The following is a 27,212-nucleotide window of genomic DNA, read 5'->3' as shown; positions in this document are numbered from 1 at the left end:
ATACTATGGGAGACCCACTCCTCAATAATGGGACTTATGTTTGTAATATGCTGTACTGCATGGCTCTTGTAAGGGGCATTGCAAGTTGTTCCGTCCTAATTTTTGGAAGCTTTTGCTTGGAAGGCATAAGCAAATACTATGGGAGACCCACTCCCCAATAATGGGACTAATGTTTGTAATATGCTGTACTGCATGGCTCTTGTGAGAGGCATTGCAAGTAGCTCCGTACTAATTTTTGGAAGCTTTTGCTTGGAAGGTATAAGCAAATACTATGGGAGACCCACTCCCCAATAATGGGACTAATGTTTGTAATATGCTGTACTGCATGGCTCTTGTAAGGGGCATTGCAAGTTGCTCCGTCCTAATTTTTGGAAGCTTTTGCTTGGAAGGCATAAGCAAATACTATGGGAGACCCACTCCCCAATAATGGGACTAATGTTTGTAATATGCTGTACTGCATGGCTCTTGTAAGAGGCATTGCAAGTATCTCTGTCCTAATTTTTGGAAGCTTTTGCTTGGAAGGCATAAGCAAATACTATGGGAGACCCACTCCCCAATAATGGGACTAATGTTTGTAATATGCTGTACTGCATGGCTCTTGTAAGAGGCATTGCAAGTTGCTCCGTCCTAATTTTTGGAAGCTTTTGCTTGGAAGGCATAAGCAAATACTATAGGAGACCCACTCCCCAAAAATGGGAATAATGTTTTTAAGATGCTGTACTGTATGGCTCTTGTAAGGGGCATTGCAAGTTGCTCTGTCCTAATTTTTTGGAAGCTTTTCCTTGGAAGGCATAAGCAAATACTATGGGAGACCCACTCCCCAATAATGGGACTAATGTTTGTAATATGCTTTCCTGCATGGCTCTTGTAAGAGGCATTGCAAGTAGCTCCGTCCTAATTTTTGGAAGCTTTTGCTTGGAAGACATAAGCAAATACTATGGGAGACCCACTCCCCAATAATGGGACTAATGTTTGTAATATGCTGTACTGCATGGCTCTTGTAAGGGGCATTGCAAGTTGCTCTGTCCTAATGTTTGGAAGCTTTTGCTTGGAAGGCATAAGCAAATACTATGGGAGACGCACTCCCCAATAATGGGACTTATGTTTGTAATATGCTGTACTGCATGGCTCTTGTAAGAGGCATTGCAAGTTGCTCCGTCCTCATTTTTGGAAGCTTTTGCTTGGAAGGCATAAGCAAATACTATGGGAGACCCTCTCCCCAATAATGAGAATAATGTTTTTAAGATGCTGTACTGTATGGCTCTTGTAAGGGGCATTGCAAGTTGCTCCGTCCTGATTTTTGGAAGCTTTTGCTTGGAAGGCATAAGCAAATACTATGGGAGACCCACTCCCCATTAATGGGAATAATGTTTTTAAGATGCTGTACTGTATGGCTCTTGTAAGGGGCATTGCAAGTTGCTCCGTCCTAATTTTTGGAAGCTTTTGCTTGGAAGGCATAAGCAAATACTATGGGAGACCCACTCCCCAATAATGGGACTAACGTCTGTAATATGCTGTACTGCATGGCTCTTGTAAGAGGCATTACAAGTTGCTCCGTCCTAATTTTTGGAAGCTTTTGCTTGGAAGGCATAAGCAAATACTATGGGAGACCCACTCCCCAATAATGAGACTAATGTTTGTAATTAGCTGTACTGCATGGCTCTTGTAAGGGGCATTGCAAGTTGCTCCGTCCTAATTTTTGGAAGCTTTTGCTTGGAAGGCATAAGCAAATACTATGGGAGACCCACTCCCCAATAATGGGACTAACGTCTGTAATATGCTGTACCGCATGGCTCTTGTAAGAGGCATTACAAGTTGCTCCGTCCTAATTTTTGGAAGCTTTTGCTTGGAAGGCATAAGCAAATACTATGGGAGACCCACTCCCCTATAATGGGACTAATGTTTGTAATATGCTGTACTGCATGGCTCTTGTAAGGGGCATTGCAAGTTGTTCCGTCCTAATTTTTGGAAGCTTTTGCTTGGAAGGCATAAGCAAATACTATGGGAGACCCACTCCCCAAAAATGGGACTAATGTTTGTAATATGCTGTACTGCATGGCTCTTGTAAGGGGCATTGCAAGTTGCTCCGTCCTAATTTTTGGAAGCTTTTGCATGGAAGGCATAAGCAAATACTATGGGAGACCCACTCCCCAATAATGGGACTAATGTTTGTAATATGCTGTACTGCATGGCTCTTGTAAGAGGCATTGCAAGTAGCTCCGTCCTAATTTTTGGAAGCCTTTGCTTGGAAGGCATAAGCAAATACTATGGGAGACCCACTCCCCAATAATGGGACTAATGTTTGTAATATGCTGTACTGCATGGCTCTTGTAAGAGGCATTGCAAGTTGCTCCGTCCTAATTTTTGGAAGCTTTTGCTTGGAAGGCATAAGCAAATACTATAGGAGACCCACTCCCCAAAAATGGGAATAATGTTTTTAAGATGCTGTACTGTATGGCTCTTGTAAGGGGCATTGCAAGTTGCTCTGTCCTAATTTTTGGAAGCTTTTGCTTGGAAGGCATAAGCAAATACTATGGGAGACCCACTCCTCAATAATGGGACTTATGTTTGTAATATGCTGTACTGCATGGCTCTTGTAAGGGGCATTGCAAGTTGTTCCGTCCTAATTTTTGGAAGCTTTTGCTTGGAAGGCATAAGCAAATACTATGGGAGACCCATTCCCCAATTATGGGACTAATGTTTGTAATATGCTGTACTGCATGGCTCTTGTGAGAGGCATTGCAAGTAGCTCCGTACTAATTTTTGGAAGCTTTTGCTTGGAAGTTATAAGCAAATACTATGGGAGACCCACTCCCCAATAATGGGACTAATGTTTGTAATATGCTGTACTGCATGGCTCTTGTAAGGGGCATTGCAAGTTGCTTCGTCCTAATTTTTGGAAGCTTTTGCTTGGAAGGCATAAGCAAATACTATGGGAGACCCACTCCCCAATAATGGGACTAATGTTTGTAATATGCTGTACTGCATGGCTCTTGTAAGAGGCATTGCAAGTATCTCTGTCCTAATTTTTGGAAGCTTTTGCTTGAAAGGCATAAGCAAATACTATGGGAGACCCACTCCCCAATAATGGGACTAATGTTTGTAATATGCTGTACTGCATGGCTCTTGTAAGAGGCATTGCAAGTTGCTCCGTCCTAATTTTTGGAAGCTTTTGCTTGGAAGGCATAAGCAAATACTATAGGAGACCCACTCCCCAAAAATGGGAATAATGTTTTTAAGATGCTGTACTGTATGGCTCTTGTAAGGGGCATTGCAAGTTGCTCTGTCCTAATTTTTGGAAGCTTTTGCTTGGAAGGCATAAGCAAATACTATGGGAGACCCACTCCCCAATAATGGGACTAATGTTTGTAATATGCTGTACTGCATGGCTCTTGTAAGAGGCATTGCAAGTAGCTCCGTCCTAATTTTTGGAAGCTTTTGCTTGGAAGACATAAGCAAATACTATGGGAGACCCACTCCCCAATAATGGGACTAATGTTTGTAATATGCTGTACTGCATGGCTCTTGTAAGGGGCATTGCAAGTTGCTCTGTCCTAATTTTTGGAAGCTTTTGCTTGGAAGGCATAAGCAAATACTATAGGAGACGCACTCCCCAATAATGGGACTTATGTTTGTAATATGCTGTACTGCATGGCTCTTGTAAGAGGCATTGCAAGTTGCTCCGTCCTCATTTTTGGAAGCTTTTGCTTGGAAGGCATGAGCAAATACTATGGGAGACCCTCTCCCCAATAATGAGAATAATGTTTTTAAGATGCTGTACTGTATGGCTCTTGTAAGGGGCATTGCAAGTTGCTCCGTCCTGATTTTTGGAAGCTTTTGCTTGGAAGGCATAAGCAAATACTATGGGAGACCCACTCCCCAATAATGGGAATAATGTTTTTAAGATGCTGTACTGTATGGCTCTTGTAAGGGGCATTGCAAGTTGCTCCGTCCTAATTTTTGGAAGCTTTTGCTTGGAAGGCATAAGCAAATACTATGGGAGACCCACTCCCCAATAATGGGACTAATGTTTGTAATATGCTGTACTGCATGGCTCTTGTAAGGGGCATTGCAAGTTGCTTCGTCCTAATTTTTGGAAGCTTTTGCTTGGAAGGCATAAGCAAATACTATGGGAGACCCACTCCCCAATAATGGGACTAACGTCTGTAATATGCTGTACTGCATGGCTCTTGTAAGAGGCATTACAGGTTGCTCCGTCCTAATTTTTGGAAGCTTTTGCTTGGAAGGCATAAGCAAATACTATGGGAGACCCACTCCCCTATAATGGGACTAATGTTTGTAATATGCTGTACTGCATGGCTCTTGTAAGGGGCCTTGCAAGTTGTTCCGTCCTAATTTTTGGAAGCTTTTGCTTGGAAGGCATAAGCAAATACTATGGGAGACCCACTCCCCAAAAATGGGACTAATGTTTGTAATATGCTGTACTGCATGGCTCTTGTAAGGGGCATTGCAAGTTGCTCCGTCCTAATTTTTGGAAGCTTTTGCATGGAAGGCATAAGCAAATACTATGGGAGACCCACTCCCCAATAATGGGACTAATGTTTGTAATATGCTGTACTGCATGGCTCTTGTAAGAGGCATTGCAAGTAGCTCCGTCCTAATTTTTGGAAGCTTTTGCTTGGAAGGCATAAGCAAATACTATGGGAGACCCACTCCCCAATAATGGGACTAATGTTTGTAATATGCTGTACTGCATGGCTCTTGTAAGAGGCATTGCAAGTTGCTCCGTCCTAATTTTTGGAAGCTTTTGCTTGGAAGGCATAAGCAAATACTATGGGAGACCCACTCCGCAAAAATGGGAATAATGTTTTTAAGATGCTGTACTGTATCGCTCTTGTAAGGGGCATTGCAAGTAGCTCCGTCCTAATTTTTGGAAGCTTTTGCTTGGAAGGCATAAGCAAATACTATGGGAGACCCACTCCCCAATAATGGGACTAATGTTTGTAATATGCTGTACTGCATGGCTCTTGTAAGAGGCATTGCAAGTTGCTCCGTCCTAATTTTTGGAAGCTTTTGCTTGGAAGGCATAAGCAAATACTATGGGAGACCCACTCCGCAAAAATGGGAATAATGTTTTTAAGATGCTGTACTGTATCGCTCTTGTAAGGGGCATTGCACGTTGCTCCGTCCTAATTTTTGGAAGCTTTTGCATGGAAGGCATAAGCAAATACTATGGGAGACCCACTCCCCAATAATGGGACTAATGTTTGTAATATGCTGTACTGCATGGCTCTTGTAAGGGGCATGTCAAGTTGCTCCGTCCTAATTTTTGGAAGCTTTTGCTTGGAAGGTATAAGCAAATACTATGGGAGACCCACTCCCCAATAATGGGACTAATGTTTGTAATATGCTGTACTGCATGGCTCTTGTAAGAGTCATTGCAAGTAGCTCCGTCCTAATTTTTGGAAGCTTTAGCTTGGAAGGCATAAGCAAATATTATGGGAGACCCACTCCCCATTAATGGGACTAATGTTTGTAATATGCTGTACTGCATGGCTCTTGTAAGAGGCATTGCAAGTTGCTCCATCCTAATTTTTGGAAGCTTTTGCTTGGAAGGCATAAGCAAATACTATTGGAGATCCACTCCCCAATAATGGGACTAATGTTTGTAATATGCTGTACTGCATGGCTCTTGTAAGGGGCATTGCTAGTTGCTCTGTCCTAATTTTTGGAAGCTTTTGCTTGGAAGGCATAAGCAAATACTATGGGAGATCCACTCCCCAATAATGGGACTAATGTTTGTAATATGCTGTACTGCATGGCTCTTGTAAGAGGCATTGCAAGTTGCTCCGTCCTAATTTTTGGAAGCTTTTGCTTGGAAGGCATAATCAAATACTATAGGAGACCCACTCCCCAATAATGGGACTAATGTTTGTAATATGCTGTACTGTATGGCTCTTGTAAGGGGCATTAAAACCGTCTTGTTAAGCTACTGTGACCTCCACGTCTCTTCCAAGGGGCATTTAAACCATCTTGTTAAACCACTCTGAACTCCATAGCTCTTCCAAGGGGCATTAAAACCGTCTTGTTAAGCTACTGTGACCTCCACGTCTCTTCCACGGGGCATTAATGTTGTCTTTTTATTCCACTGCAACCTCCACCACTCCTCCAAGGGGCATTAAAACCGTCTTGTTAAGCTAGTGTGACCTCCATGTCTCTTCCACGGGGCATTGATATTGTGTTTTTATTCCACTGCGATCTCCACCACTCTTCCAAGGGGCATTAAAACCGTCTTGTTAAACCACTCTGAACTCCACACCTCTTCCAAGGGGAATTAAAACCGTCTTGTTAAGCTACTGTGACCTCCACGTCTCTTCCACGGGGCATTGATATTGTCTTTTCATTCCACTGCAACCTCCACCACTCCTCCAAGGGGCATTAAAACCGTCTTGTTAAGCTACTGTGACCTCCATGTCTCTTCCACGGGGCATTGATATTGTCTTTTTATTCCACTGCGATCTCCACCACTCTTCCAAGGGGCATTAAAACCGTCTTGTTAAGCTACTGTGACCTCCACGTCTCTTCCAAGGGGCATTGATATTGTCTTTTCATTCCACTGCGACCTCCTTCACTCTGCCAAGGGGCATTAAAACCGTCTTGTTAAGCTACCGTGACCTCCACGTCTTTTCCAAGGTGCATTAAAACCATCTTGTTAAACCACTCTGAACTCCACAGCTCTTCCAAGGGGCATTAAAACCGTCTTGTTAAGCTACTGTGACCTCCACGTCTCTTCCACGGGGCATTAATATTGTCTTTTTATTCCACTGCAACCTCCACCACTCCTCCAAGGGGCATTAAAACCATCTTGTTAAGCTACTGTGACTCCCATGTCTCTTCCACAGGGCATTGATATTGTCTTTTTATTCCACTGCGATCTCCACCACTCTTCCAAGGGGCATTAAAACCATCTTGTTAAACCACTCTGAACTCCACAGCTCTTCCAAGGGGCATTAAAACCGTCTTGTTAAGCTGCTGTGACCTCCACATCTCTTCCACGGGGCATTGATATTGTCTTTTTATTCCACTGCAACCTCCACCACTCCTCCAAGGGGCATTAATACCGTCTTGTTAAGCTACTGTGACCTCCATGTCTCTTCCACGGGGCATTGATATTGTCTTTTTATTCCACTGCGACCTCCATCACTCTACCAAGGGGCATTAAAACCGTCTTGTTAAGCTACCATGACCTCCACGTCTTTTCCAAGGGGCATTAAAACCATCTTGTTAAACCACTCTGAACTCCACAGCTCTTCCAAGGGGCATTAAAACCGTCTTGTTAAGCTACTGTGACCTCCACGTCTCTTCCATGGGGCATTAATATTGTCTTTTTATTCCACTGCAACCTCCACCACTCCTCCAAGGGGCATTAAAACCATCTTGTTAAGCTACTGTGACCCCCATGTCTCTTCCACGGGGCATTGATATTGTCTTTTTATTCCACTGCGATCTCCACCACTCTTCCAAGGGGCATTAAAACCATCTTGTTAAACCACTCTGAACTCTACAGCTCTTCCAAGGGGCATTAAAACCGTCTTGTTAAGCTACTGTGACCTCCACGTCTCTTCCACGGGGCATTGATATTGTCTTTTTATTCCACTGCGATCTCCACCACTCTTCCAAGGGGCATTGAAACCGTCTTGTTAAGCTACTTTGACCTCCACGTCTCTTCCACGGGGCATTGATATTGTCTTTTTATTCCACTGCGATCTCCACCACTCTTCCAAGGGGCATTAAAACCATCTTGTTAAACCACTCTGAACTCCACAGCTCTTCCAAGGGGCATTAAAACCATCTTGTTAAGCTGCTGTGACCTCCACATCTCTTCCACGGGGCATTGATATTGTCTTTTTATTCCACTGCAACCTCCACCACTCCTCCAAGGGGCATTAATACCGTCTTGTTAAGCTACTGTGACCTTCATGTCTCTTCCACGGGGCATTGATATTGTCTTTTTATTCCACTGCGACCTCCATCACTCTACCAAGGGGCATTAAAACCGTCTTGTTAAGCTACCGTGACCTCCACGTCTTTTCCATGGGGCATTAAAACCATCTTGTTAAACCACTCTGAACACCACAGCTCTTCCAATGGGCATTAAACCGTCTTGTTAAGCTACTGTGACCTCCACGTCTCTTCCACGAGGCATTAATATTGTCTTTTTATTCCACTGCAACCTCCACCACTCCTCCAAGGGGCATTAAAACCATCTTGTTAAGCTACTGTGACCCCCATGTCTCTTCCACGGGGCAATGATATTGTCTTTTTATTCCACTGCGATCTCCACCACTCTTCCAAGGGGCATTAAAACCGTCTTGTTAAACCACTCTGAACTCCACAGCTCTTCCAATGGGCATTAAAACCGTCTTGTTAAGCTACTGTGACCTCCACGTCTCTTCCACGGGGCATTGATATTGTCTTTTTATTCCACTGCGATCTCCACCACTCTTCCAAGGGGCATTGAAACCGTCTTGTTAAGCTACTTTGACCTCCACGTCTCTTCCAAGGGGCATTGATATTGTCTTTTTATTCCACTGCGACCTCCATCACTCTACCAAGGGGCATTAAAACCATCTTGTTAAGCTACTGTGACCTCCACGTCTCTTCATAGGGGCATTAAAAGCGTCTTCTTAAGCCACTCTGAACTCCACAGCTCTTCCAAGGGGCATTGAAATGTTGTTTTTAATTACCTTACCTCTAATCTCCACGACTCCTCCAACGGGCATTGCATTTCCTCCTAATTTTATTCAGCTTTTGCTTTTCAATGCAAAGGCGAAAACTAAGGGAGACACACTCCCCAATAATGGGTAGAAGGTTTTTAGTACGCTGTAATCCACGTCTGTTTCAAGGGGCATTGCAGTTCCTCATAATTTTTGGAAAGCCTTCCATTCACTGCTTAGGTCAACAGTGCACAGGAGACCCAGTTGCTATAAATGGAAAAAAAGGTTTAGTTGAGGCCCTCTGACCTCCATGTCATTTCCAAGGGTCATTGGAGTGCCTCAAAATTTTTGGTAGGCATTGCACTCACTGTATGCCCTATAACTGTGTAGCCGAACCGCTCCGTTTGTTACAGAAACATATCCTACAAGACATATGTGGTTGACTGGCCTGATATTGATGTGAATGGTCCCTGTTCCTCCTGCTCTTTCTCCTTTGCCACTACCTCATCCATCATTTATCACCTGAAGCTTTGTTTTAACGGGAGTCATAGAACTTGGATAGTAGCTGGAAAACATCCAGCAATCCTCGGAGGAGGTAGGATATGCGCCAAAATGCTGACCACCTCAGGCCTAGCCGCTACTACATACATGCACTTGCATTCCTTGAAAACAAAGCAGATGCTAACTTCTATCATCCTCATCATGCTCCTCACCTTGGCACTCTCAACTCCCCTGATGGAGAAGCCAGGGACCACCGGAGGAGTCTGGTTCTCTAGTGGGCTCGTCCAATGCTGCCCTAAAGTAGGCCGGGCTAAGAAAAGTCTGTGGGGATGTTCCGCCGAGAAATCGGGGCGGCTGGGGACCGTTTATGGACACCCGGCCGCCCCCAGGCGGCTGGGCAACGTGTGTGGACACCCGGCCGCCCCTTGGCGGCTGGGGACCGAGCGTGGACACCCGGCCACCGGGCGGCTGGGGACTGAGTATGGATACCTCACTGCCGAAGCTTAAAACTAAAAGGCCCCATTTCAAGTGCAAGCTAGCAGTATGGTATTGCAGCCTGGGGGTGGGTGGTTGGCTGCATATTTGCGCATGCATTGCAAGGAAAGGGGGAGCTACAATTGAACACTGCCCTGGGACAAGGACTTGCACAGGGATAGTTGCAAGTCTGCATCTTCTGATGCGGCAAGGATCACTTCTAATGGGCACACTTTTAGGCAGTGACCTGGGAGTCAGAGATGCTTCTAGGGGTCTTCCCCATGCTGTCCCCATGTCTTTTCAGCACTGTATACATATGTCATACAGCACATGGCCAGATAAAGTTGTAAAATGTTAAAATGACATTTCCCGGTGAATGCATTTGTCACAGTTGAAAGCAATACAAAAGTGCAAAAACGCATAAAAAATGCTACTTGTGAACATAGCCCAAGGTGTGGAGAAGTATTTTTGTTTTTGGTTATTTTTTTTTACCTTATACACAAGTCTTTACCCTGGAAAAGAAATTCCTTAACATATTTCACAGGAAAAAAGTTTCACCTTCGTTTTTGAACGTTTTATTATGAGCCCTTAAAAATGGCTTAATACCTCTGAACACGTTGTTGACAACTGTGACCTGGGGGTCAGAAATGCTTCCTGGGGCGATCCCCATGCTGTCCCCATGTCATTTGAGCACTGTCACTATCATTTTGGGCACTTTTTAGGCTTTCTACAGACTGCCGGGGGTGCCGCCGCAAAAATGCTCGGGTCTCCCATAGACTAACATTGGGCTCGTTGCTTGGGTCGAGCACCCGAGTATCACGGCGAGCTCGGCCCGAGCTTCGAGCACCCGAGCATTTTAGTGCTTGCTCAACACTACTACTAACCAATATTTTTGTATATTATTTTAGTATTGACACTTATAAGTAAATCATGCCTATTAAAGGCTTGTACAGTAGGGTGTTTAATCTTTTAGATATTTTAGAAACACTTGATAAATGTTGTTTTACCTGTTTATATGTTTAGCTTTTATCATACAAATTATCTAATTAAGAAATTATCCTGAAAATACATTTTTTCAACTCTATGAGTTGAAGTAAGGAGATATGCTTATTTAATAGTATAATCTGCTCCTGATTTTTGCCAGTATTGTACTGTAGTAGTAGTGCATATTGTTTCTTATTGTTTATTACGTCCATTATACAGTTTTTCTTTTTAGTTAAAGGGAATCTGAGAGAAGCATGACGTAGGGGCCGAGATCTTAATTTTGTCAATGTGTCACTGGGCTGCATGCTGTTTCAATAAAATCACTGTTTTATCAACGAGAGATCATCAGTAGGAATGAGCGGTAGTTTGGGTCCAGGTTCTCTCATGAAACATGACCGCAAGTAACCTATGGAGCCTTGTTCTGAGAACGACGCTAAATAAGTTGCTTGAGAGAATTGCTGGAAGTCGTGAGAACCCACAATGGATTACGTCGGAGCTGCTGGGATTATTTTTTAATAATAAATAGGTAAACCAGGGAATGTGTGGGGGAGTCTTTATTCAAATAACCTTTTTTTTTCATGTATGTGTGTGTGTCTTTTTATTTTTAAATATGGGGTTAGTAATGGGGGTGTCTAATAAACACCTCTTCATTACCAACCCATGGGCTTGATGCCAGCTGATATTACAAAGCTGACATCAACCCCATAAACCATTACCCTGATTGTCACTGCACCAGAGCAATTGGGAAGAGATGAGACTAAGAAGTGGCACATCTAATGGATGCGCCATTATTAGGCTGGGATGGGTCCATTATCCATGGACCTTCCCAGCTTATTAATATATTAATATCAGCCACGAGCTGATAACTGATTAAAAATAGGAAGGGGGGGCTGCACAATTTTTTTTGGGTTCCCCCAGTTTTAATAGCAAAGGCAAAGCAGACAGCTGGGGGCTAATACTAATAGGCTGGCAAGGTCCATGGATATTGTCCTTTTCCCAGCATAATAAGACCAGCTAACAGCTGTCTGCATTCCCTTGTCTGGTTTTTGAAAATACAGGGGACCCCACATTTTTTTAAATTATTTCTTTTACACTGTCCCTCACTCGAGATGTCCCTGCGCTAGTCAGAGCACAATGGCGGCACCACACGTGATCCAGCAGTTATACAGGCCGGGTCACAGGTGGTGCCGGCCAATCACAGCCATGCCAATACGGGCAGGCGTACACCACTTGTCAGACACTCCTGATTAAGAGGTTTATGCCGCTTAAAGGGATTCTGTCACCACCCTTGACCCACCTAAACTATTAAGGGCATACAGGTTATAGACTGCTGGAAAAAGGCATACCTGTATGTGTCATATCAGATGCCTCATTATGGATAAACCTACTTTTATCACTTTATGTAAATGACCTCTTGCAGGCTATGGGAAAGATGTTGCCCGGAAGATAACTCTGCCTTCAGAGATTGTTTTACATGAAAGGAGGTGTTACCAGTGTCAGGGCTGCCACCAGGAATTTCAGGGCCCTAAACTGGCAAAATTTTCATGCCCCCTTGAAACCCCACCCTAGCTCTGCCTCCAACGCTCGAAAGTCCCACCGCCCACTCTTGGAAAAACTCCAACTCCACTTCTGCACCACATCCTCATCAATCACACATTAACAGTTCCCATGTCACATACATAGCCATCAGCTTTTGTCTTGGCCAAAAGATTTTTTTCAGCCTGCCACCACAAGGTAGACTCTTTTGGCAGGGCTCTACTTTATTCTGACCTATTAAAATTGTCTTCAAATATCCAATACTCTCTAGGTATGTTGTATTTATTTTTCTTTAAGAGAATGTGTCACATACATTTTTTAAAATGAACAATAATACCACATACAAGGGACAAATACCACCACACCATGGCTGGACCACATATTACCACCACATAGTGACCCAATAATACCACATACAAGGAACAAATACTGCCACACCATGACAAGACAACATATTACCACCATATAGTGACTGAATAATACCATATACAGGAAATAAATGCCGCCACACCATGACCAGATCACATATTACCATCATCTAGTGACCGAATACTACAATGCTGACCCAAAAAATAATACTAATATTACCACGAGTGCCATTATACACAGGAGCTCTGTATATAGTGTCACAGTACAGGTGATCACAAGTGACATACACAGGAGCTCTGTATATACTATACAGTGTATAGTGTAAGTATACAAGGAACACTGAGTCACAGGTGACATCTCTAGTTGAAGTCCTTCATCTTCGGTTTTCTTCTTCATCCATCGCAGACCGTCATCACTTCTTCCAGTCAGGACTTGTCTCTGCAGAAAATAACAGTTATCTAGAGCACCGCTTCAAGAGCACATTCCCCGTTTTTCCCCAACTTCTACTCCACACCAGATGCACAGTAACAAGACCCCTCCTCATTACTGGCCCCTTGTGCCTCCAACCTGCTCCATATTCTCCCCCATCCTGCCTCTTGTCTCATTCCTGACCCCTTGTGTCTGCAACCTTCCCCATATGGTCTCCCATCCTGCCCCCATGTGCCCGAGGATGCACGTTCAGTTACTGAACCGGCAGGATCTTGCCCCAGGGGGCCCAATGAGCAGAAAGAGGGGAAGCCTGGTCCGGGCCCTCTGCTCATGGGGCCCCATACGCCAGTAGGGGCCGTAATGCCCTGACCAATGTTACAAGTGTGATGTGTAATGGCTGCTCTTTGCTCTCCTGATCACACTGCAGAGCTGTGTTTGATTCTATCTGATACATCAGCAGGTTCCTTTCAGCTTCCATCTCATAGGCAAGCAGGGTTTTAATATAGTTTCAATAGTGCATATTAGTCACAGAATTAGGGCCATATAGGAGCAAAATATTATTTGCCTTAATTGGCCAAAAAGGAGAGCAGATAGAGTCTTGAAAAGCTTCAAAAAATACGTAACATTTCTTTGATGTTAAAAATTACAAGTAGAAACATACAGAAAAATTATAAAATTATGACAACATTACAAAAGTAGCCAAGTGTCTGTTGCCATATGTCAAGCAAAGATTTAATGTCACAGACCCGCATAAGATAAAGAACAATCAAGACATCATAGTCCCTAGGGCGTAATAGGCAAATATCTGCCGGTAAGTATCACATATATGCATGAAAAGATATAACATACCAATACTGGGGCACCAGAAATGAGGCCAACACGAGAGAGAACCCCCAGTGTCCCTGACGCACATTTCACGTGTTCACTTGTTACGCTTCTTCATGGGGGAATGATGAAGGTCTGTGATATTAGATCTTCTCTTGACATATGGCACCAGACAAGTGGCTAGTTTGGTACTGTTGTCGTCATTTTATCCTTTTTCTAGTATATGTTTCTACATTAATAAAATGTTATGGATTTTTTTACATTTTTCAAGACTCCATCTGCTCTCCTTCATTTCTAACATCCTCCTCATAGCCTGGAAGAGTTCACTTACTTATAAGAAAAAAGTGGATTTTTCTGGGATAAGACATCAGATCGCAGATATCAAGGTATCATTTTATCCAACTTCCTATGACCTAGATGCTCAAATAGACTGCTTAGGAGGGACTACCCTGACAGATTCCCTTTTAATGAATGAAGACCATAAGACTCCAACATGCCTCAAAAGGGCCACAAGCTTCAAAATTCCACTTTAAAAATAAGTCTTCAATATAAGTCTATGAAAAATACTATTCTTAAATGAAGAATATATAAAGCATTAACATATGGTCTTGTTTTTTTACTAATGTCAATGACTCAAGAGCTTGAAGGAACCTGTGTTTAAGGTGTTGAAAAAGACTGATTGCTATTTGGTCTTTCTAGTTACTTTTGCCAGATTACTTATAACTTTATGTATCTGATTACTTAGGCTGCGTGCCCACTATAAGTTTTTCAAGCGTTTTTGCCGCGGAATTTCCGCAGTGAAAACACTTAAACACTTGGTAATACGTGCCCCATGGTCCCCAATGATAATCCGCATGTGCTATGCACATGCTGCGGAAATTTCCGCTGTGGATTATCATTGCGGAAAAATCTGCGAAATGTCCATTATTTTTGCGGAAACGGTGCGGAATTGCCGCCATTGAATCAGTTAATATTCGCATGACTACATGTACACATGCGGATATTAAGCTATTCAATGTGCGGATGGTACCCAGATCTGGAGAAGAGGAGACTCTCATCCAGACCCGGGTACCATAGTACCTGTTAAAAAAAATAATTTAAAATAAAAAATATACATTATACTCACCTACTGATGGCCCGCAGTCTTCTCTCCAGTTCGTCCTGGCTGGCGAAGGTGTAAAAGGACCATCGAATAACGTTATTTAGTCATGTGACAGGTCACACGACCGCTGACATCGGCGGTCGCGTGACCTGTCACATGACTAAATGACGTCATGGAAGGTCCTTTTACACCACCGGGAGCCGCGCAAGACACCGGATGCACCAGAGAGAAGACCGGGGGCCATCAGAAGGTGAGTATAATGTTTTTCTTACCATTTTTATTCTTTTTTTAACTATTAACTTGGTCACACTATACAAATCCATGCCGGTTGCATGGATTTATATAGTGTGACCAAGTTGTCAAGTACTTTTCCAAGTGATGCTAAAATCGCTTGGAAAATCGCTTGATAACCTGCATGCGAAAACGCTTGACAAAAGCTTCTACCTGGCAGGAAAAACGCATGTAAAATTTGCATGCGTTTTTCCTGCCAGGGAGATGCAGAAAAAATCAGCAGCATTTATGCATCGTGGGCAGTTAGAATTAGCCTTGTGACAAAGTCACTGGCAGAATACTGGAGGGGAGATATGTTTCACTGAGGCTGGTAGCTTCAGTGATGTGAAACGTGGAAGTCTTCTCTTAAATAGTAGGTGCAAAGAGGGTTAATCAGCCATGTAAAAGGGCATGTTTTATAGGTGAATGAACAGAGTGCGGGCGGGAGGTCATTCACCATATCTCCACCCCAGGGTGTGGTCTGGGCTTTAAATATCCAGCCTTTTCACTCAGGTGTTGTTCAGTGTGGGGAAGCTAGCTCCTGAGAGAGAGGAGCTTGTGCCTAAACATTGGAGCTCCCCCACAAGTGACCCCATTCTGGAAACTAGACCCCCCAGGGAACTTATCTAGATGGGTGGTGAGCATTTTGAACCCCAGGTGCTTCGCAAATTAATCCGTAAAAATGAAAAAAGAAAATTTTTGTGGAAAAAAAATACTTTTTCATTTTTATGAATCAATTTGTGAAGCACCTCGGGGTTCCAAGTGCTCACTATGCATCTAGATAGGTTCCTTGGGGGGTCTAGTTTCCAAAATGGGGTCACTTGTGGGGGAGCTCCAATGTTTAGGCACACAGGGGCTCTCCAAACGCGACATGGTGTCCGCTAACAAATTGAATGGAAAATCGGCTCAAATTGTTAGCGGACACCATGTTGCGTTTGGAGAGCCCCTGTGTGCATAAACATTGGAGCTCCCCCACAAGTGACCCCATATTGGAACCTAGACCCCCCAGGGAACTTATCTAGATGCATAGTCAGCACTTGGAACCCCCAGGTGCTTCACAAATTGATCTGTGAAAACGAAAAAGTACTTTTTTTTTTCACAAAAATTTTCTTTTAGCCTAAATTTTTTAATTTTCACATGGGTAACAGGAAAAAATGCATCCTAAAATTTGTTGGTCAATTTCTCCTGAGTACACCGATACCTCATATGTGGTCATAAACCACTGTTTGGGCGCATGGCAGGGCTCAGAAGGGAAGGATCGCAATTTGACTTTTGGATCTAATTTTCCATTCAAAAAGTGTTTTTTTCTTCCATGTTGCTTTAGTTCCTGTGATGCACCTGAAGGGTTAATAATCTTCTTGAATGTAGTTTTGAGTAGCTTGAGGGGTGCAGTTTTTGGAATGGTGTCACTTTTGGGTGTTTTCTGTCATGTACACCCCTCAAAGGGACTTCAAATGTGATGTGGTCACTAAAAAAAATGGTTTTGTAAATTTTACTGGAAAAAAGATAAATTGCTGATGAACTTTGAACCCTTCAAACTTCCTACCAAAAAATGTTTTGTTTTCCAAAATTATGCTGATGTAAAGTAGACATGTGTGAAATGTTATTTATTATCTATTTTGTGTCACATCACTCTCTGGTTTAGCAGAATAAAAATTCAAAATTTGAAAATTGCGAAATTTTCTACATTTTTGCCAAATTTTTGATTTTTTCACAAATAAACACAAATATTATCAACCTAAATTTAATAATAACATGAAGCCCAATATGTCACGAAAAAACAGTCTCAGAATCGCTAGGATCCGTTGAAGTGTTCCAGAGTTTTTACTTCGTAAAGGGACACTGGTCAGAATTGACAAAAATGCCAAGGTCTTTAGGGTCAAAATAGGCTGGGTCCTGAATTGTGCCATTCTTTTGAGATAATATTCACAAAGAACATTTGTATTTTTCACTTACATATTTTACTTATTTTTAAACTGTAATCATTAATTTGTGCTAGATAAAATATTTTTAATATTTCATTATTTGTGATTTTTTTTTACAAGACACAAAATATATAATTTTCAGGTATTCATGGTATATGGAAGTTCAGCATAAAACAGAGAATGCAAACTAGGCCTAAACCTATCATTTGTGATGCTATCTGGTAGTATATCTCTGCTGCGTCAGAGTATGTAATCATATTTATGATATTGTGCTATAGAGACAGTGTATCAAGTCTCATGTTTGATACACTGATTCTACTTTACTGTGTTCTTTCATGTGTGATAATGTGTTGCAGAGCTGCTGCACATAATCTTTTCATGTTTGATACTGTGCGGCAAACTGGCATATAATTTCTTGTAGCACATTTATTTTCTTTACTTCAAGAATGGAGTGTATGCACCATAGTAGCCCATCTTGAGACTCTTGGCCTTTTTTTTCAAAACTACAACTTCCAGAATTAAACCAAGAAAGAGACTAAATGGTCTGCTTTTTAGTTAATAAAAAATATACAGTCTTGGCCGAAAATGTTGGCACACTTGAAATTGTTCCGGAAAATGAAGTATTTCTCTCAGAAAATGATTGCAATTACACGTTTTAATTATTCACATGTTTATTTCCTTTGTGTGTATTGTAGCAACACAAAAACACAGAGAAAAAGGCAAATTGGACATAATTTCACACACTACCCCAAAAATGGGCCAGACAAAATTGTTGGCACCAATCGAAAATTGTGAGTAAACAACTATGTTTCAAGCATGTGATGCTCATTCAAAGTCACCTGTGGCAAGTAACAGGTGTGGGCAATATGAAAATCACACCTGAAACCAGATAAAAAGGGGAAAAGTTGGCTCAATCTTTGCATTGTGTGTCTGTATGCCACACTAAGCATGGAGAACAGAAAGAGGAGAATAGAACGATCTGAGGACTTGAGAGGACAATTTCAAGTGTGCTCAACACTTTTGGCCAAGACTGTATATTTTTTGAAAAATAAATAAATAAAAAATAAAAGAGATGGCAGCAGTAAAAGGGAACCTAATTATTCGGGGTCTGCAAAAAAATCACATAGACTTGTCAGATTTTGATCCAAATCTCGGATCAAACTCACCAAAACAAGTCTATAGGTCTGTGATAAAAACAGATGCCTTCTGTTTTTCACAAACTGTTTTTAATTAAAGAAAAATGTAAATTAGGTATGTTTAGAGAGGTGTTTTTTATTTTCATTTCAAAATTAATAAAAAAAGTAAAAATAAGTTGTTCATTTTGATGACAGGTACCTTTTATATTGTACAAAATCTATGGTGTCTGACCCCCCAAAAATCAACCTTCACAATGTTTCCTACAAAGTGAATAGGTTGGTCTATGAATAAGGCAAGAAAACAAGCTATTTTATTTTGAAGTTTTGAATAAAAAAAAATAAAAAATTCACATTTGGGTTTTCTCTTAATTTACAGAGAGCTGTCTCAGAAGAACAGGAGAAAATTGAAAAATATGTGAAGACTTCAAAAAATAAGGATAGTTCAAAACCCCTAGACAAACCTGAGCAGTAAGTAATTGTTACTCCAGCTGTGTAAAGGGGGTTATAAGGTTTTTTTCACAATAAACAATGACGACAGCTATCACTCATCATGTTACCTAGAATCCTAGAATGAAGAAACCATGGCACCTGATAAAGTAGAGTCCATTGTGGGGGGTTTGTATTACTATTTCTTCTGAATTGCTGTTGGGCTAGAAGTGCAAAGCAGATCCACCACAGTAATGACATTTTTTAACTGTCTACACATTCAGGCATTTGCGATATCAATGGGTGTTCCAGCAGTATGTCCAAAAATAATCAGACAATCATTACATATTTTATAAAATCATTTTTAGTTGTAATAAAGCTATTCAACTTTTAGGTTGTGTGCCCACTATGCGTTTTTTAAGCGTTTCCGCAGCGGCAATTCCACTGCAGAAATGCTTAAAAAAACGCTTGGTAGAAGGTCTGCCATGTTCCCCAATGATAATCCGCATGTGCTGTGCACATGCTGCGGAAATTTCCGCTGTGGATTATCATTGCAGAAAAATCCACAGCACTACCAATTATTTTGCGGAAGCGCGGCGTTTTCGCCGTCATTGACTTGTATTGGAACGCATGGAATCCGCATCACCGCATCTGCAGATGCGGAGTCCATGCGTTTCAATGTGCGGATGGTACCCGGGTTTGGAGAAGAGGAGACTCTCATAGTACCTGTAAAAAAAAAAAAGAATAAAATAAAAAATAAATATTATACTTACCTTCTGATGGCCCCCGGTGTCCTTAGTGATGCGTCTCAGGTTGCCGGCAACTTGCGATGGTCCTTTAGTGTACCGCGAGCTGCCGGCAAGCCAAGACGCATCGAATGAGGAAAGCGGGGGCCATCAGAAGGTAAGTATAGATTTATTTTTTATTTTTTACCATTCTTTCGGTCACACTATATAAATCCATGCCGGTTGCATGGATTTATATAGTATGAGAAAGTTGTCAAGCACTTTCCAATTGATGCTAAAATCGCTTGGAAAGCACTTGACAACCCACATGCCGAACTGCATGTGAAGAACGCTTCACTTCCGCTTGTCCCTGGCAGGAAAAACACATGTACAATCCGCATGCGTTTTTTCTGCTGGGGAGATGCAGAAACGCTCAGGAAAAATCCGGAGCATTTCTGCATCGTGGGCACATAGCCTTACAGCACTTTTACACAGGACGAAAACATTGTATTTTTTTCTCCTCACCACAACAGCATCTCCAGAGAGAGAGGTACATCTCTAGGAACAGGAAATCTAGAGATAAAAAGAAGCACCTCCTATCTAAGTCTTAAGGCCCCGTCACACTAAGCGATGCAGCAGCGATCCCGACAACGATATGACCTGTCAGGGATTGTTGCTGCGTCGCTAATACATCGCTGGTGAGCTGTCAAACAGGCAGGCTCACCAGCGATCAGGGGAGCAGCGATATCGTGGAAAGAATCGTTCCACGATGTCCTGCTCCGGTTACCAGCCTGCTGCTGAAGCAGGAGCAGGCTGGTAACTATGGTAAACATCGGGTTACTAGGGGCATACGCACACTTAGTAACCCGATGTTTATCATGGATACGACTCTGCTAAGGTGAGCGGTAACCTCCCGCACACCGTAGCAGAGTGGTATCCATGGTAAACAGCGGGTTACTAAGTGCGCACGTGCCCCTAGTAACCCGATGTTTACCATGGATACCAGCCTGATCGTTGGTCCCGCTGGTCACACACAGCGATGTGTGCTGGCCAGCAGGAGGCCAATGACCAAAAAATGGTCCAGGACACTTTGCAGCGATCAGCGACCTCACAGCAGGGGCCTGATCGTTGCAAAGTGTCACACATAGCGACATCGCTGGTGAGGTCGCTGTTGCGTCACCAAAACCTTGACTCAGCAGCGATCTCGCTAGCGATATCGCTATGTGAGACGTGGGCTTTAGTGGTTTGCTGTCCCCGTGAGACATACAATACCTGCATGTAAAACTGTCATGGCACTGCAGCATATGAATACGTCATGGCGATTTTGCGTGCACAAGAGCTGTGTGCGCGATCGCCGCCGGGTGTCGGCTGATTCTGACTAAGAGCATGGTGTAGCAAGTTTGTCAGTGTAGCACTGACAGTTTGTAAAGCATAGCAAAGCTTCTGCTTTTCTATGCTTTACAAGCAATCAGACTGCAAAAAGTTAAAGTCCCATAGAGTGACTAAGTAAAAAAGTGAAAACTTTTTTTTTACATTTTTAAAAGTGAAAAACAAATATTTTATTTATGGGTTAATATATATAAATTTAGTGTGTGACAGCAGACAAACATGAAAACCTGATATAAATCTGGCATTGCTGTAATTGCACCGACCTGAAGAATAAAGTCGTCTAATTACTTATACCGCACGAGGAATGGCATAAAAAATAAATAAAAGCAATTCTTCACCTACTGTTTATTTGTTCAAAGATCGCATTAAGGCCCAATTCACATTTATTCTGTGTTCAAGGCGGAGCGCTTAAACCAAGGTGTCCGGCTTTCTAGGCGTGCATAAAAGCACGGTCCGCCACAGTTTTGTGCACGTCTGAAATAAAGTACAGTACTGAACAGTGGCCAGACAGAGTTCAGAGTTACTCTGCTGCCTCATTATAGTGAATGAATCCCTCGGGGGTTTCATCTGAATTACGTCACTCAGAGATTGTTTCTGGAAAACACCCATGGAATCAAAATCATCACTACACCTGTAGATAAATTCCCAAGGGGATATAATTTCCAAAATGGGGTGACTTGAGGGAGGATTCTGCTCTAACACTTACGGGCTAAGTATATGGAGTCTGCAAACTATTCTTGGAAAATCTGCGTTCCAGGAGGCAAATAGTGCTCCATCCCCCCTGAGTCTCGCCATGTGGCTAAGCAGTACTGTACAGCCAAATTATGGGACAAATTTTGGTGCCATTTTTACCCATTTCCCATCACGAAAATGTAAAATGTGGGGCTAAAACTAAATTTTAGGGGTAAAAATGTAATTTTTTCTTCACTGCTCAATGATATAAAATTCTGTGACCTATCTTTGGTGTCAATAAGATCACTGCACCCCTAGATGAATTCATTGAGAGGTGTAGTTTGTAAAATGGGCCTCTTATGATGGTGGGGTTCTGCTGTTTTGGCACCTCAGGGGCTGTCATGCACAGTGTGGGAAAGACTAAGTGCAACACGAAGAGATGAGGGGAAGGAAGCCCAGACACTAGGGAAAAGGAAAGTGGAGACCTTTAGGCAGATCTAATAACACCCTGCCTACCCTACCGTCCCTATATTGATTCCACACCAATCACTGAGCTGGAAACCTAAGCCCTGTATATCCTTAGATCTAGGCCCTGGATAGGGAGGGGGGTGAGCACTGGTCAGACCCCACTATAAACTAAAGACAACAAGGGAGACAAACAAAGGGGGAGAAACTTAGCTTGAACAAAGTACAGAGAGATAACACCAAACGTCCTCCAAGGGCACCAGAAGATAGATGACAGCTATAGCTCCAAGCCTTCACAAGGGAAAATGAGAATATCACTGGCGACTCCCTGAAGCAGACTGAGAGTTTATAAACACCCAGACCAAGGTGTGTCAATCAGAGCAGAAGGGAGGTAGCTGGGTCCAAAAGTCAGAAGGATTAAGATGCCGTCTGCAAAGCCAAACGCAAAGACCTTCTGCAGCCAGATGCAAAGCGACTGTCTGTTGCATCTGACACACCTGTGACAGGGGCTCTGCCAATGTGACATGGCATCCTCAAACCAGTCCAGCAAAATCTGAACTCCAATATGGCACTTCTTCCTTTCTGAGCTTTGTACTGTGCCTCAAAAGTAGTTTTTCACCACCTATGGGGTATCGGCGTACTCAAGAGAAATTGGATAACAAATTTTGGGTTCCATTTTCTCCTCTTAACCTTCTGAAAATAAATTTTTTGGCTAAAACTAAATTTTTGTGGGAAAAATTTGATTTTTTATTTTTATTTTCACAGCTCTATGTTACAAACTTCTGTGAATCACCTGGGGTTTCAAGATGTTCACCACACATCTAGATACATTCCTTGAGGGGTCTAGTTTCCAAAATGGTGTTACTTGTGAGGGGTTTCCACTATTTAGGCACATTAGGGGCACTCCAAACGCTACATGCCATCCGCTAATCATTCCAGCAAATTTTGCGATCAAAAAGTCAAATGGCGCTCCTTGCTTTCCCAGCCTTGCTGTGCACCCAAACAGTGGTTTCGTCCCACATATGGTGTATCTCCTTACACAGGAGAAATTTCACAACAAATTTTTTGGTGCAATTTCTTCTGGTACCCTTGTGAAAATGCAAAATTTGGTGCTAAAGTAACATTTTTTTGTGGGAAAAAAATAGATTTTTTTATTTTCACGGCTCCATGCTATAAACTTCTGTGAAGCACTTGAGGTCTCATGATGCTCACTACACATCTAAATAAGTTCCCTGAGGGTTCTAGTTTCCAAAATGGTGTAATTTGTGGGCAGTTTCCGCTATTAAGGCTCATCGGGAGCTCTCCAAACTTTACATGGCGTCCACTAATTATTCCAGCAAATTTTACATTCAAAAAGTCAAATGGCGCTCCTTCCCTTCTTAGCCCTGTCGTGCGGCCAAGCAGTGGTTTTCCCCCACATATAGGCTATCGGCATGCTCAGGAGAAATTGAACAACAAACTTTGGGGTCCATATTTTCCATTGGGCCCAAATTAAATTTTTTGTGAAAAAAGTTAAATGTTCATTTTTTTCCACATTCTAAAAATTCCTGTGAAGAGCCTAAAGGGTTAATAAACTTCTTGAATGTGGTTTTGAGTACCTTGAGGGGGTGCAACCTACGCTTCACATTGCTAGGAACAAAGACCCAAGAGACAACTTGTACATCTCGTGCACCAGCAAGGCGTTGGGACTGATGGTGATGCTGAGCAGCATCTGCTCTGGCTGGACCGGAATAGGAGACCACAGAATCCACTGATGAATCTGAACCCATTTCAGATCCAGCAAACGCCTGATGCCTAACAATGTGTGGCAGGTGATGAGGTCAGATCCCGAAATGGATGCCTAGATTGACTTTGGAATAATTTAGGCAGCAGTTCTGCATGGAGGTTGAAATATTTAGTCCAGGCCAGAGTTCCTGTAATTTTTTACTCAGGAACATCAATTCCATTTGCCCATCCAAGCCATGAAGGCCTCTGGTGATGTCAGCAGAGGGCACCATCCTGACATCCCTTTACACTCCCCAAGCATGTTACTTTGGATTTAGAAAAAAATCTGGGTTGATATGTCCTCTTTGCTCCTTCTGTTTAATTAACACCTTCCCGACTTGTCAAATTTCGGTATTTGCATTTTTGGGTTTTCCTTCCCTTCTTCCCAGAGCCATAAGTTTTATTTTTCTGTCCACATAAAAATATGATGGCTTGTTTTTTTGTGTGGCAAATTATACTATGGAATGACACCATTCATTTTACCACATAATGTACTGGAAAATGGTAAAAAATTCCCAGTGCAGGGAAATTGTGCAATAAAAACACAATTCTGACATTGTTTTTAGGGAATTGTTTTTACAGCATACAATATGTGGTAAAAATGACCTTGCAGTAGGATTCTGCTCATCAATTTGATTACAGCGATACCAAACAAGTCCAGTTTTTTTTTATTATTGTAATGTTTAAAAAAAATCTGATGTTTGTAAAAAAAAATATATACCGGTATATATTTTTTGGGTTGTGTCATCATTTTCCGAGACCCATAGCGTTTTCATTTTTTGTTCAATGGAGATGTGTGATAGCTTATTTTTTGTTGGTCGGGACAATATCTTTATTGATTCCATTTAGGGATAGATATGAGATTTTGATCACTTGTTACAGCATTTTTTGTGGTATTGCAGCAAATAAAAAAAACATTTTTTTTTTTTTCCATTTACGGTGTTTACCTATCCAGTTAATTATTTTTATATTTTGACAGATTGGACTTTTCTGAACGTGATGATACCAAATATACTTATTCATTTTTATCTTTGTGTTTAACCCCTTTAAAGCCCAAGACGTACTAATACGTATCTGCGCCCTGGGACTTAAGAGCATAAAAAAAACAATATAAATCTGGTAAATTCTCCAAAACCACGATTCAGACAAAACCCTGAATGGAACCACTCAATTATGAGGCAGATGGAGGCTCTTTGGGCATGTTTGGCATTATTGTAGTGGGGAGAGAGCACTTCATTTACGGGGTGCGTATCGCCAGAAGCACAAGCTGGACATACTATATGGGGGCTCTAAACTGTTTGTGGGTACTACTCTGTGTGGGGGCACAATGTATGGGCACTAGACTGGCATATTTGCAATTCTCCAGAATAAGGCCTGGCGTGGATGTTACAAAATAGTCACTGCAGCCGTAGATTAATTAATTGAGAGGTGAAATTTCCACAATGGGGTCACTTCTGGTGTTTTTATGCTGTTCTGACACATTTGGGGCTTCGCAAATGTTGCCCGCAAACTATTCCAGCAAAATCTGTGCTCCCCATGCGATACCTGCTGTGTGCTCAAACAATAGTACTAGTAGTGTACATCCACATATCGGGTATTGCCACATTCGGGAGAAATTGCATAACAAGTTGTTAGATACAATTTCTCCCATTACCCCCTGTGTAAATTATAAATTTGGCACTTAAACAGTATTTTAGGAGGAAAAGTTTTATTTTTTGTTCTAATATCTAAATGTTATAAAGTTTTGTGAATCACCTGTAGGTTAAAAAGGCTCAATATTCCCCTAGATGAATTCCTTGAGGGTTCTAGTTTCCAAAATGGGGTCACTTGTGGGGGGTTTCTGCTGTTTTTAGCATGTCACGGGCTCTTCAAATGCAACATGACATTCATAATTTATTCCAGACAAATGGCACTCTTTCCTTTCCTAGCCTCGCCACGTGCCCAAAAAGAAGTTTTTGACACATATGGGGAATCATCACGTTCAGGAGAAATTGCGTAACAAATTAAGTTTTCAACTATTATCCATTGTGAAAATTACAAATTTGGGGCTAAAACAACATTTTGTGACAAAAAATTAAAATTCTCCATATGACGACCTAACGTTATCAAATTCTGTGTAGTACATGTCGGTCCAAAATGCTCACTATACCCTTGGATAAAATCCTTGGCGGTGTTGTTTCCAAAATGTGGTCACTTGTGGGGGTTTTCCACTGTTTATCATGGGCTCTTCAAATGCAACATGGCATTCGCTCTTGATTCCAGACATTTTTGCTTTTAAAAACTCAAAACGGTGCTCCTTTCCTTCCAAGCCCTGCTGTGTGCCCAAACAATAGTTTTCCCCCACATATGAGGTATCGGCATGCTCAGGAGAAATTGCACAACAAAATTTGTGGTCTATTTTATCCTGTTCCCCTTGTGAAAATAAAAAAAATGGGGCTAAAGTAAAATTTTTGTGAAAAAAGTAAAATGTTTATTTTTTCCTTCCACATTGCTTTTGTTCCTGTGAAGCACCTGAAGCGTTAATAAACTTCTTGAATGTGGTTTTGAAGACTTTGAGGGGGTTTTTAGAATGGTGTCACTTTTGGGTATTTTCTATTTAGGCCCTCCAAAGTCACTTCAAATGTGCGTAAAAAAATGGTTTGAAAAATGAAAAATCGCTGGTCGACTTTTAACTCTCACAAAAAAAATATGTTTCAAAAATTGTGCTGATGTAAAGTAGACATATGGAAAATGTTATTTATGAACTATTTTGTGTGACATGATTCTATGATTTAAGGGCGTAAGAATTCAAAGTTTTAAAATTGTGAAATTTTCAACATTTTAGCCAAATTTCAGTTTCAATTTTTTATACAAATAAACGCAAGTCGTGTCAAACAAATTTTACTACTGTCATGCAGTACAATATGTCACGGAAAAAAAATCTCAGCATCACCGGGATCCATTGAAGCGTTCCAGAGTTACTACCTCATGAAGTAACTGGTCAGAATTCAAAAATTTGTCCTGATCATTAAGGTCAAAATTGGCTCAGTCACTAAGGGGTTAACTACATAAATGAAAGGGCTTGGTCACTTTCACTTATTAGTCCAGCTTTTCCTTCCAAACTTACCAGCACTTCTGTTCATAAAATAGTTGCTAATGGAGGGGCACGTGAGCAAATTATTTCATCAGCCAGCTGCAATTGTAGAACACCTCACATGGGAAAGCTGCTTTTGCTTTCCAAGTTATTTTACTATAAAATCAGCAACGGACATTTAATATAGTGGTAAATTAATGAGACCACGTTTTTTTTTTACAATCTATATATTGTTCATATTGTTTCTGGCTGCCAATTAGTGGTTTCTTGTTTCTACTTGATCAGCTTATGTCCCCAAAACATATGTACTCGCTATATCTCATAGCAAATATGTCCAGGTGAGTGCAGGAATTACAGTGGTGCTTGAAATTTTTTTAACCCTTCAAAATTTTCCTTAATTCAGCATAAATTCGACCTAAAACTACATCAAATTTACCCAAATGTTCTAAAAGTAGATAAAGATAACTGA

General features: G+C 41.7%; 1 protein-coding gene across 5 annotated transcripts in view; it reads left to right on the top strand.

Annotated features, from left to right (window-relative positions):
- The window catches only part of FMN2 (formin 2), an 872,215-nt gene that overhangs the window by 377,080 nt on the left and 467,923 nt on the right, over positions 1 to 27,212 (top strand). For all 5 annotated transcript variants that reach the window (XR_012318036.1, XR_012318035.1, XR_012318037.1 and 2 more), the window contains exon 9: positions 18,606 to 18,697. Coding sequence is in view for 2 of the 5 variants with exons in the window: in XM_073671454.1 (XP_073527555.1) it covers positions 18,606 to 18,697 (92 nt within the window). In the remaining 3 variants the exon portion in view is untranslated. The remainder of the gene's footprint in view (positions 1 to 18,605; positions 18,698 to 27,212) is intronic.

Source organism: Phyllobates terribilis, unplaced genomic scaffold (assembly GCF_046119375.1).
Source record: "Phyllobates terribilis strain yellow unplaced genomic scaffold, ASM4611937v1 Scaffold_3__8_contigs__length_932513732, whole genome shotgun sequence".
NCBI classification, from domain to species: domain Eukaryota; kingdom Metazoa; phylum Chordata; class Amphibia; order Anura; family Dendrobatidae; genus Phyllobates; species Phyllobates terribilis.
Note: the sequence above shows the minus strand (reverse complement) of the source record. Positions and strands in the feature narration are given on the sequence as shown.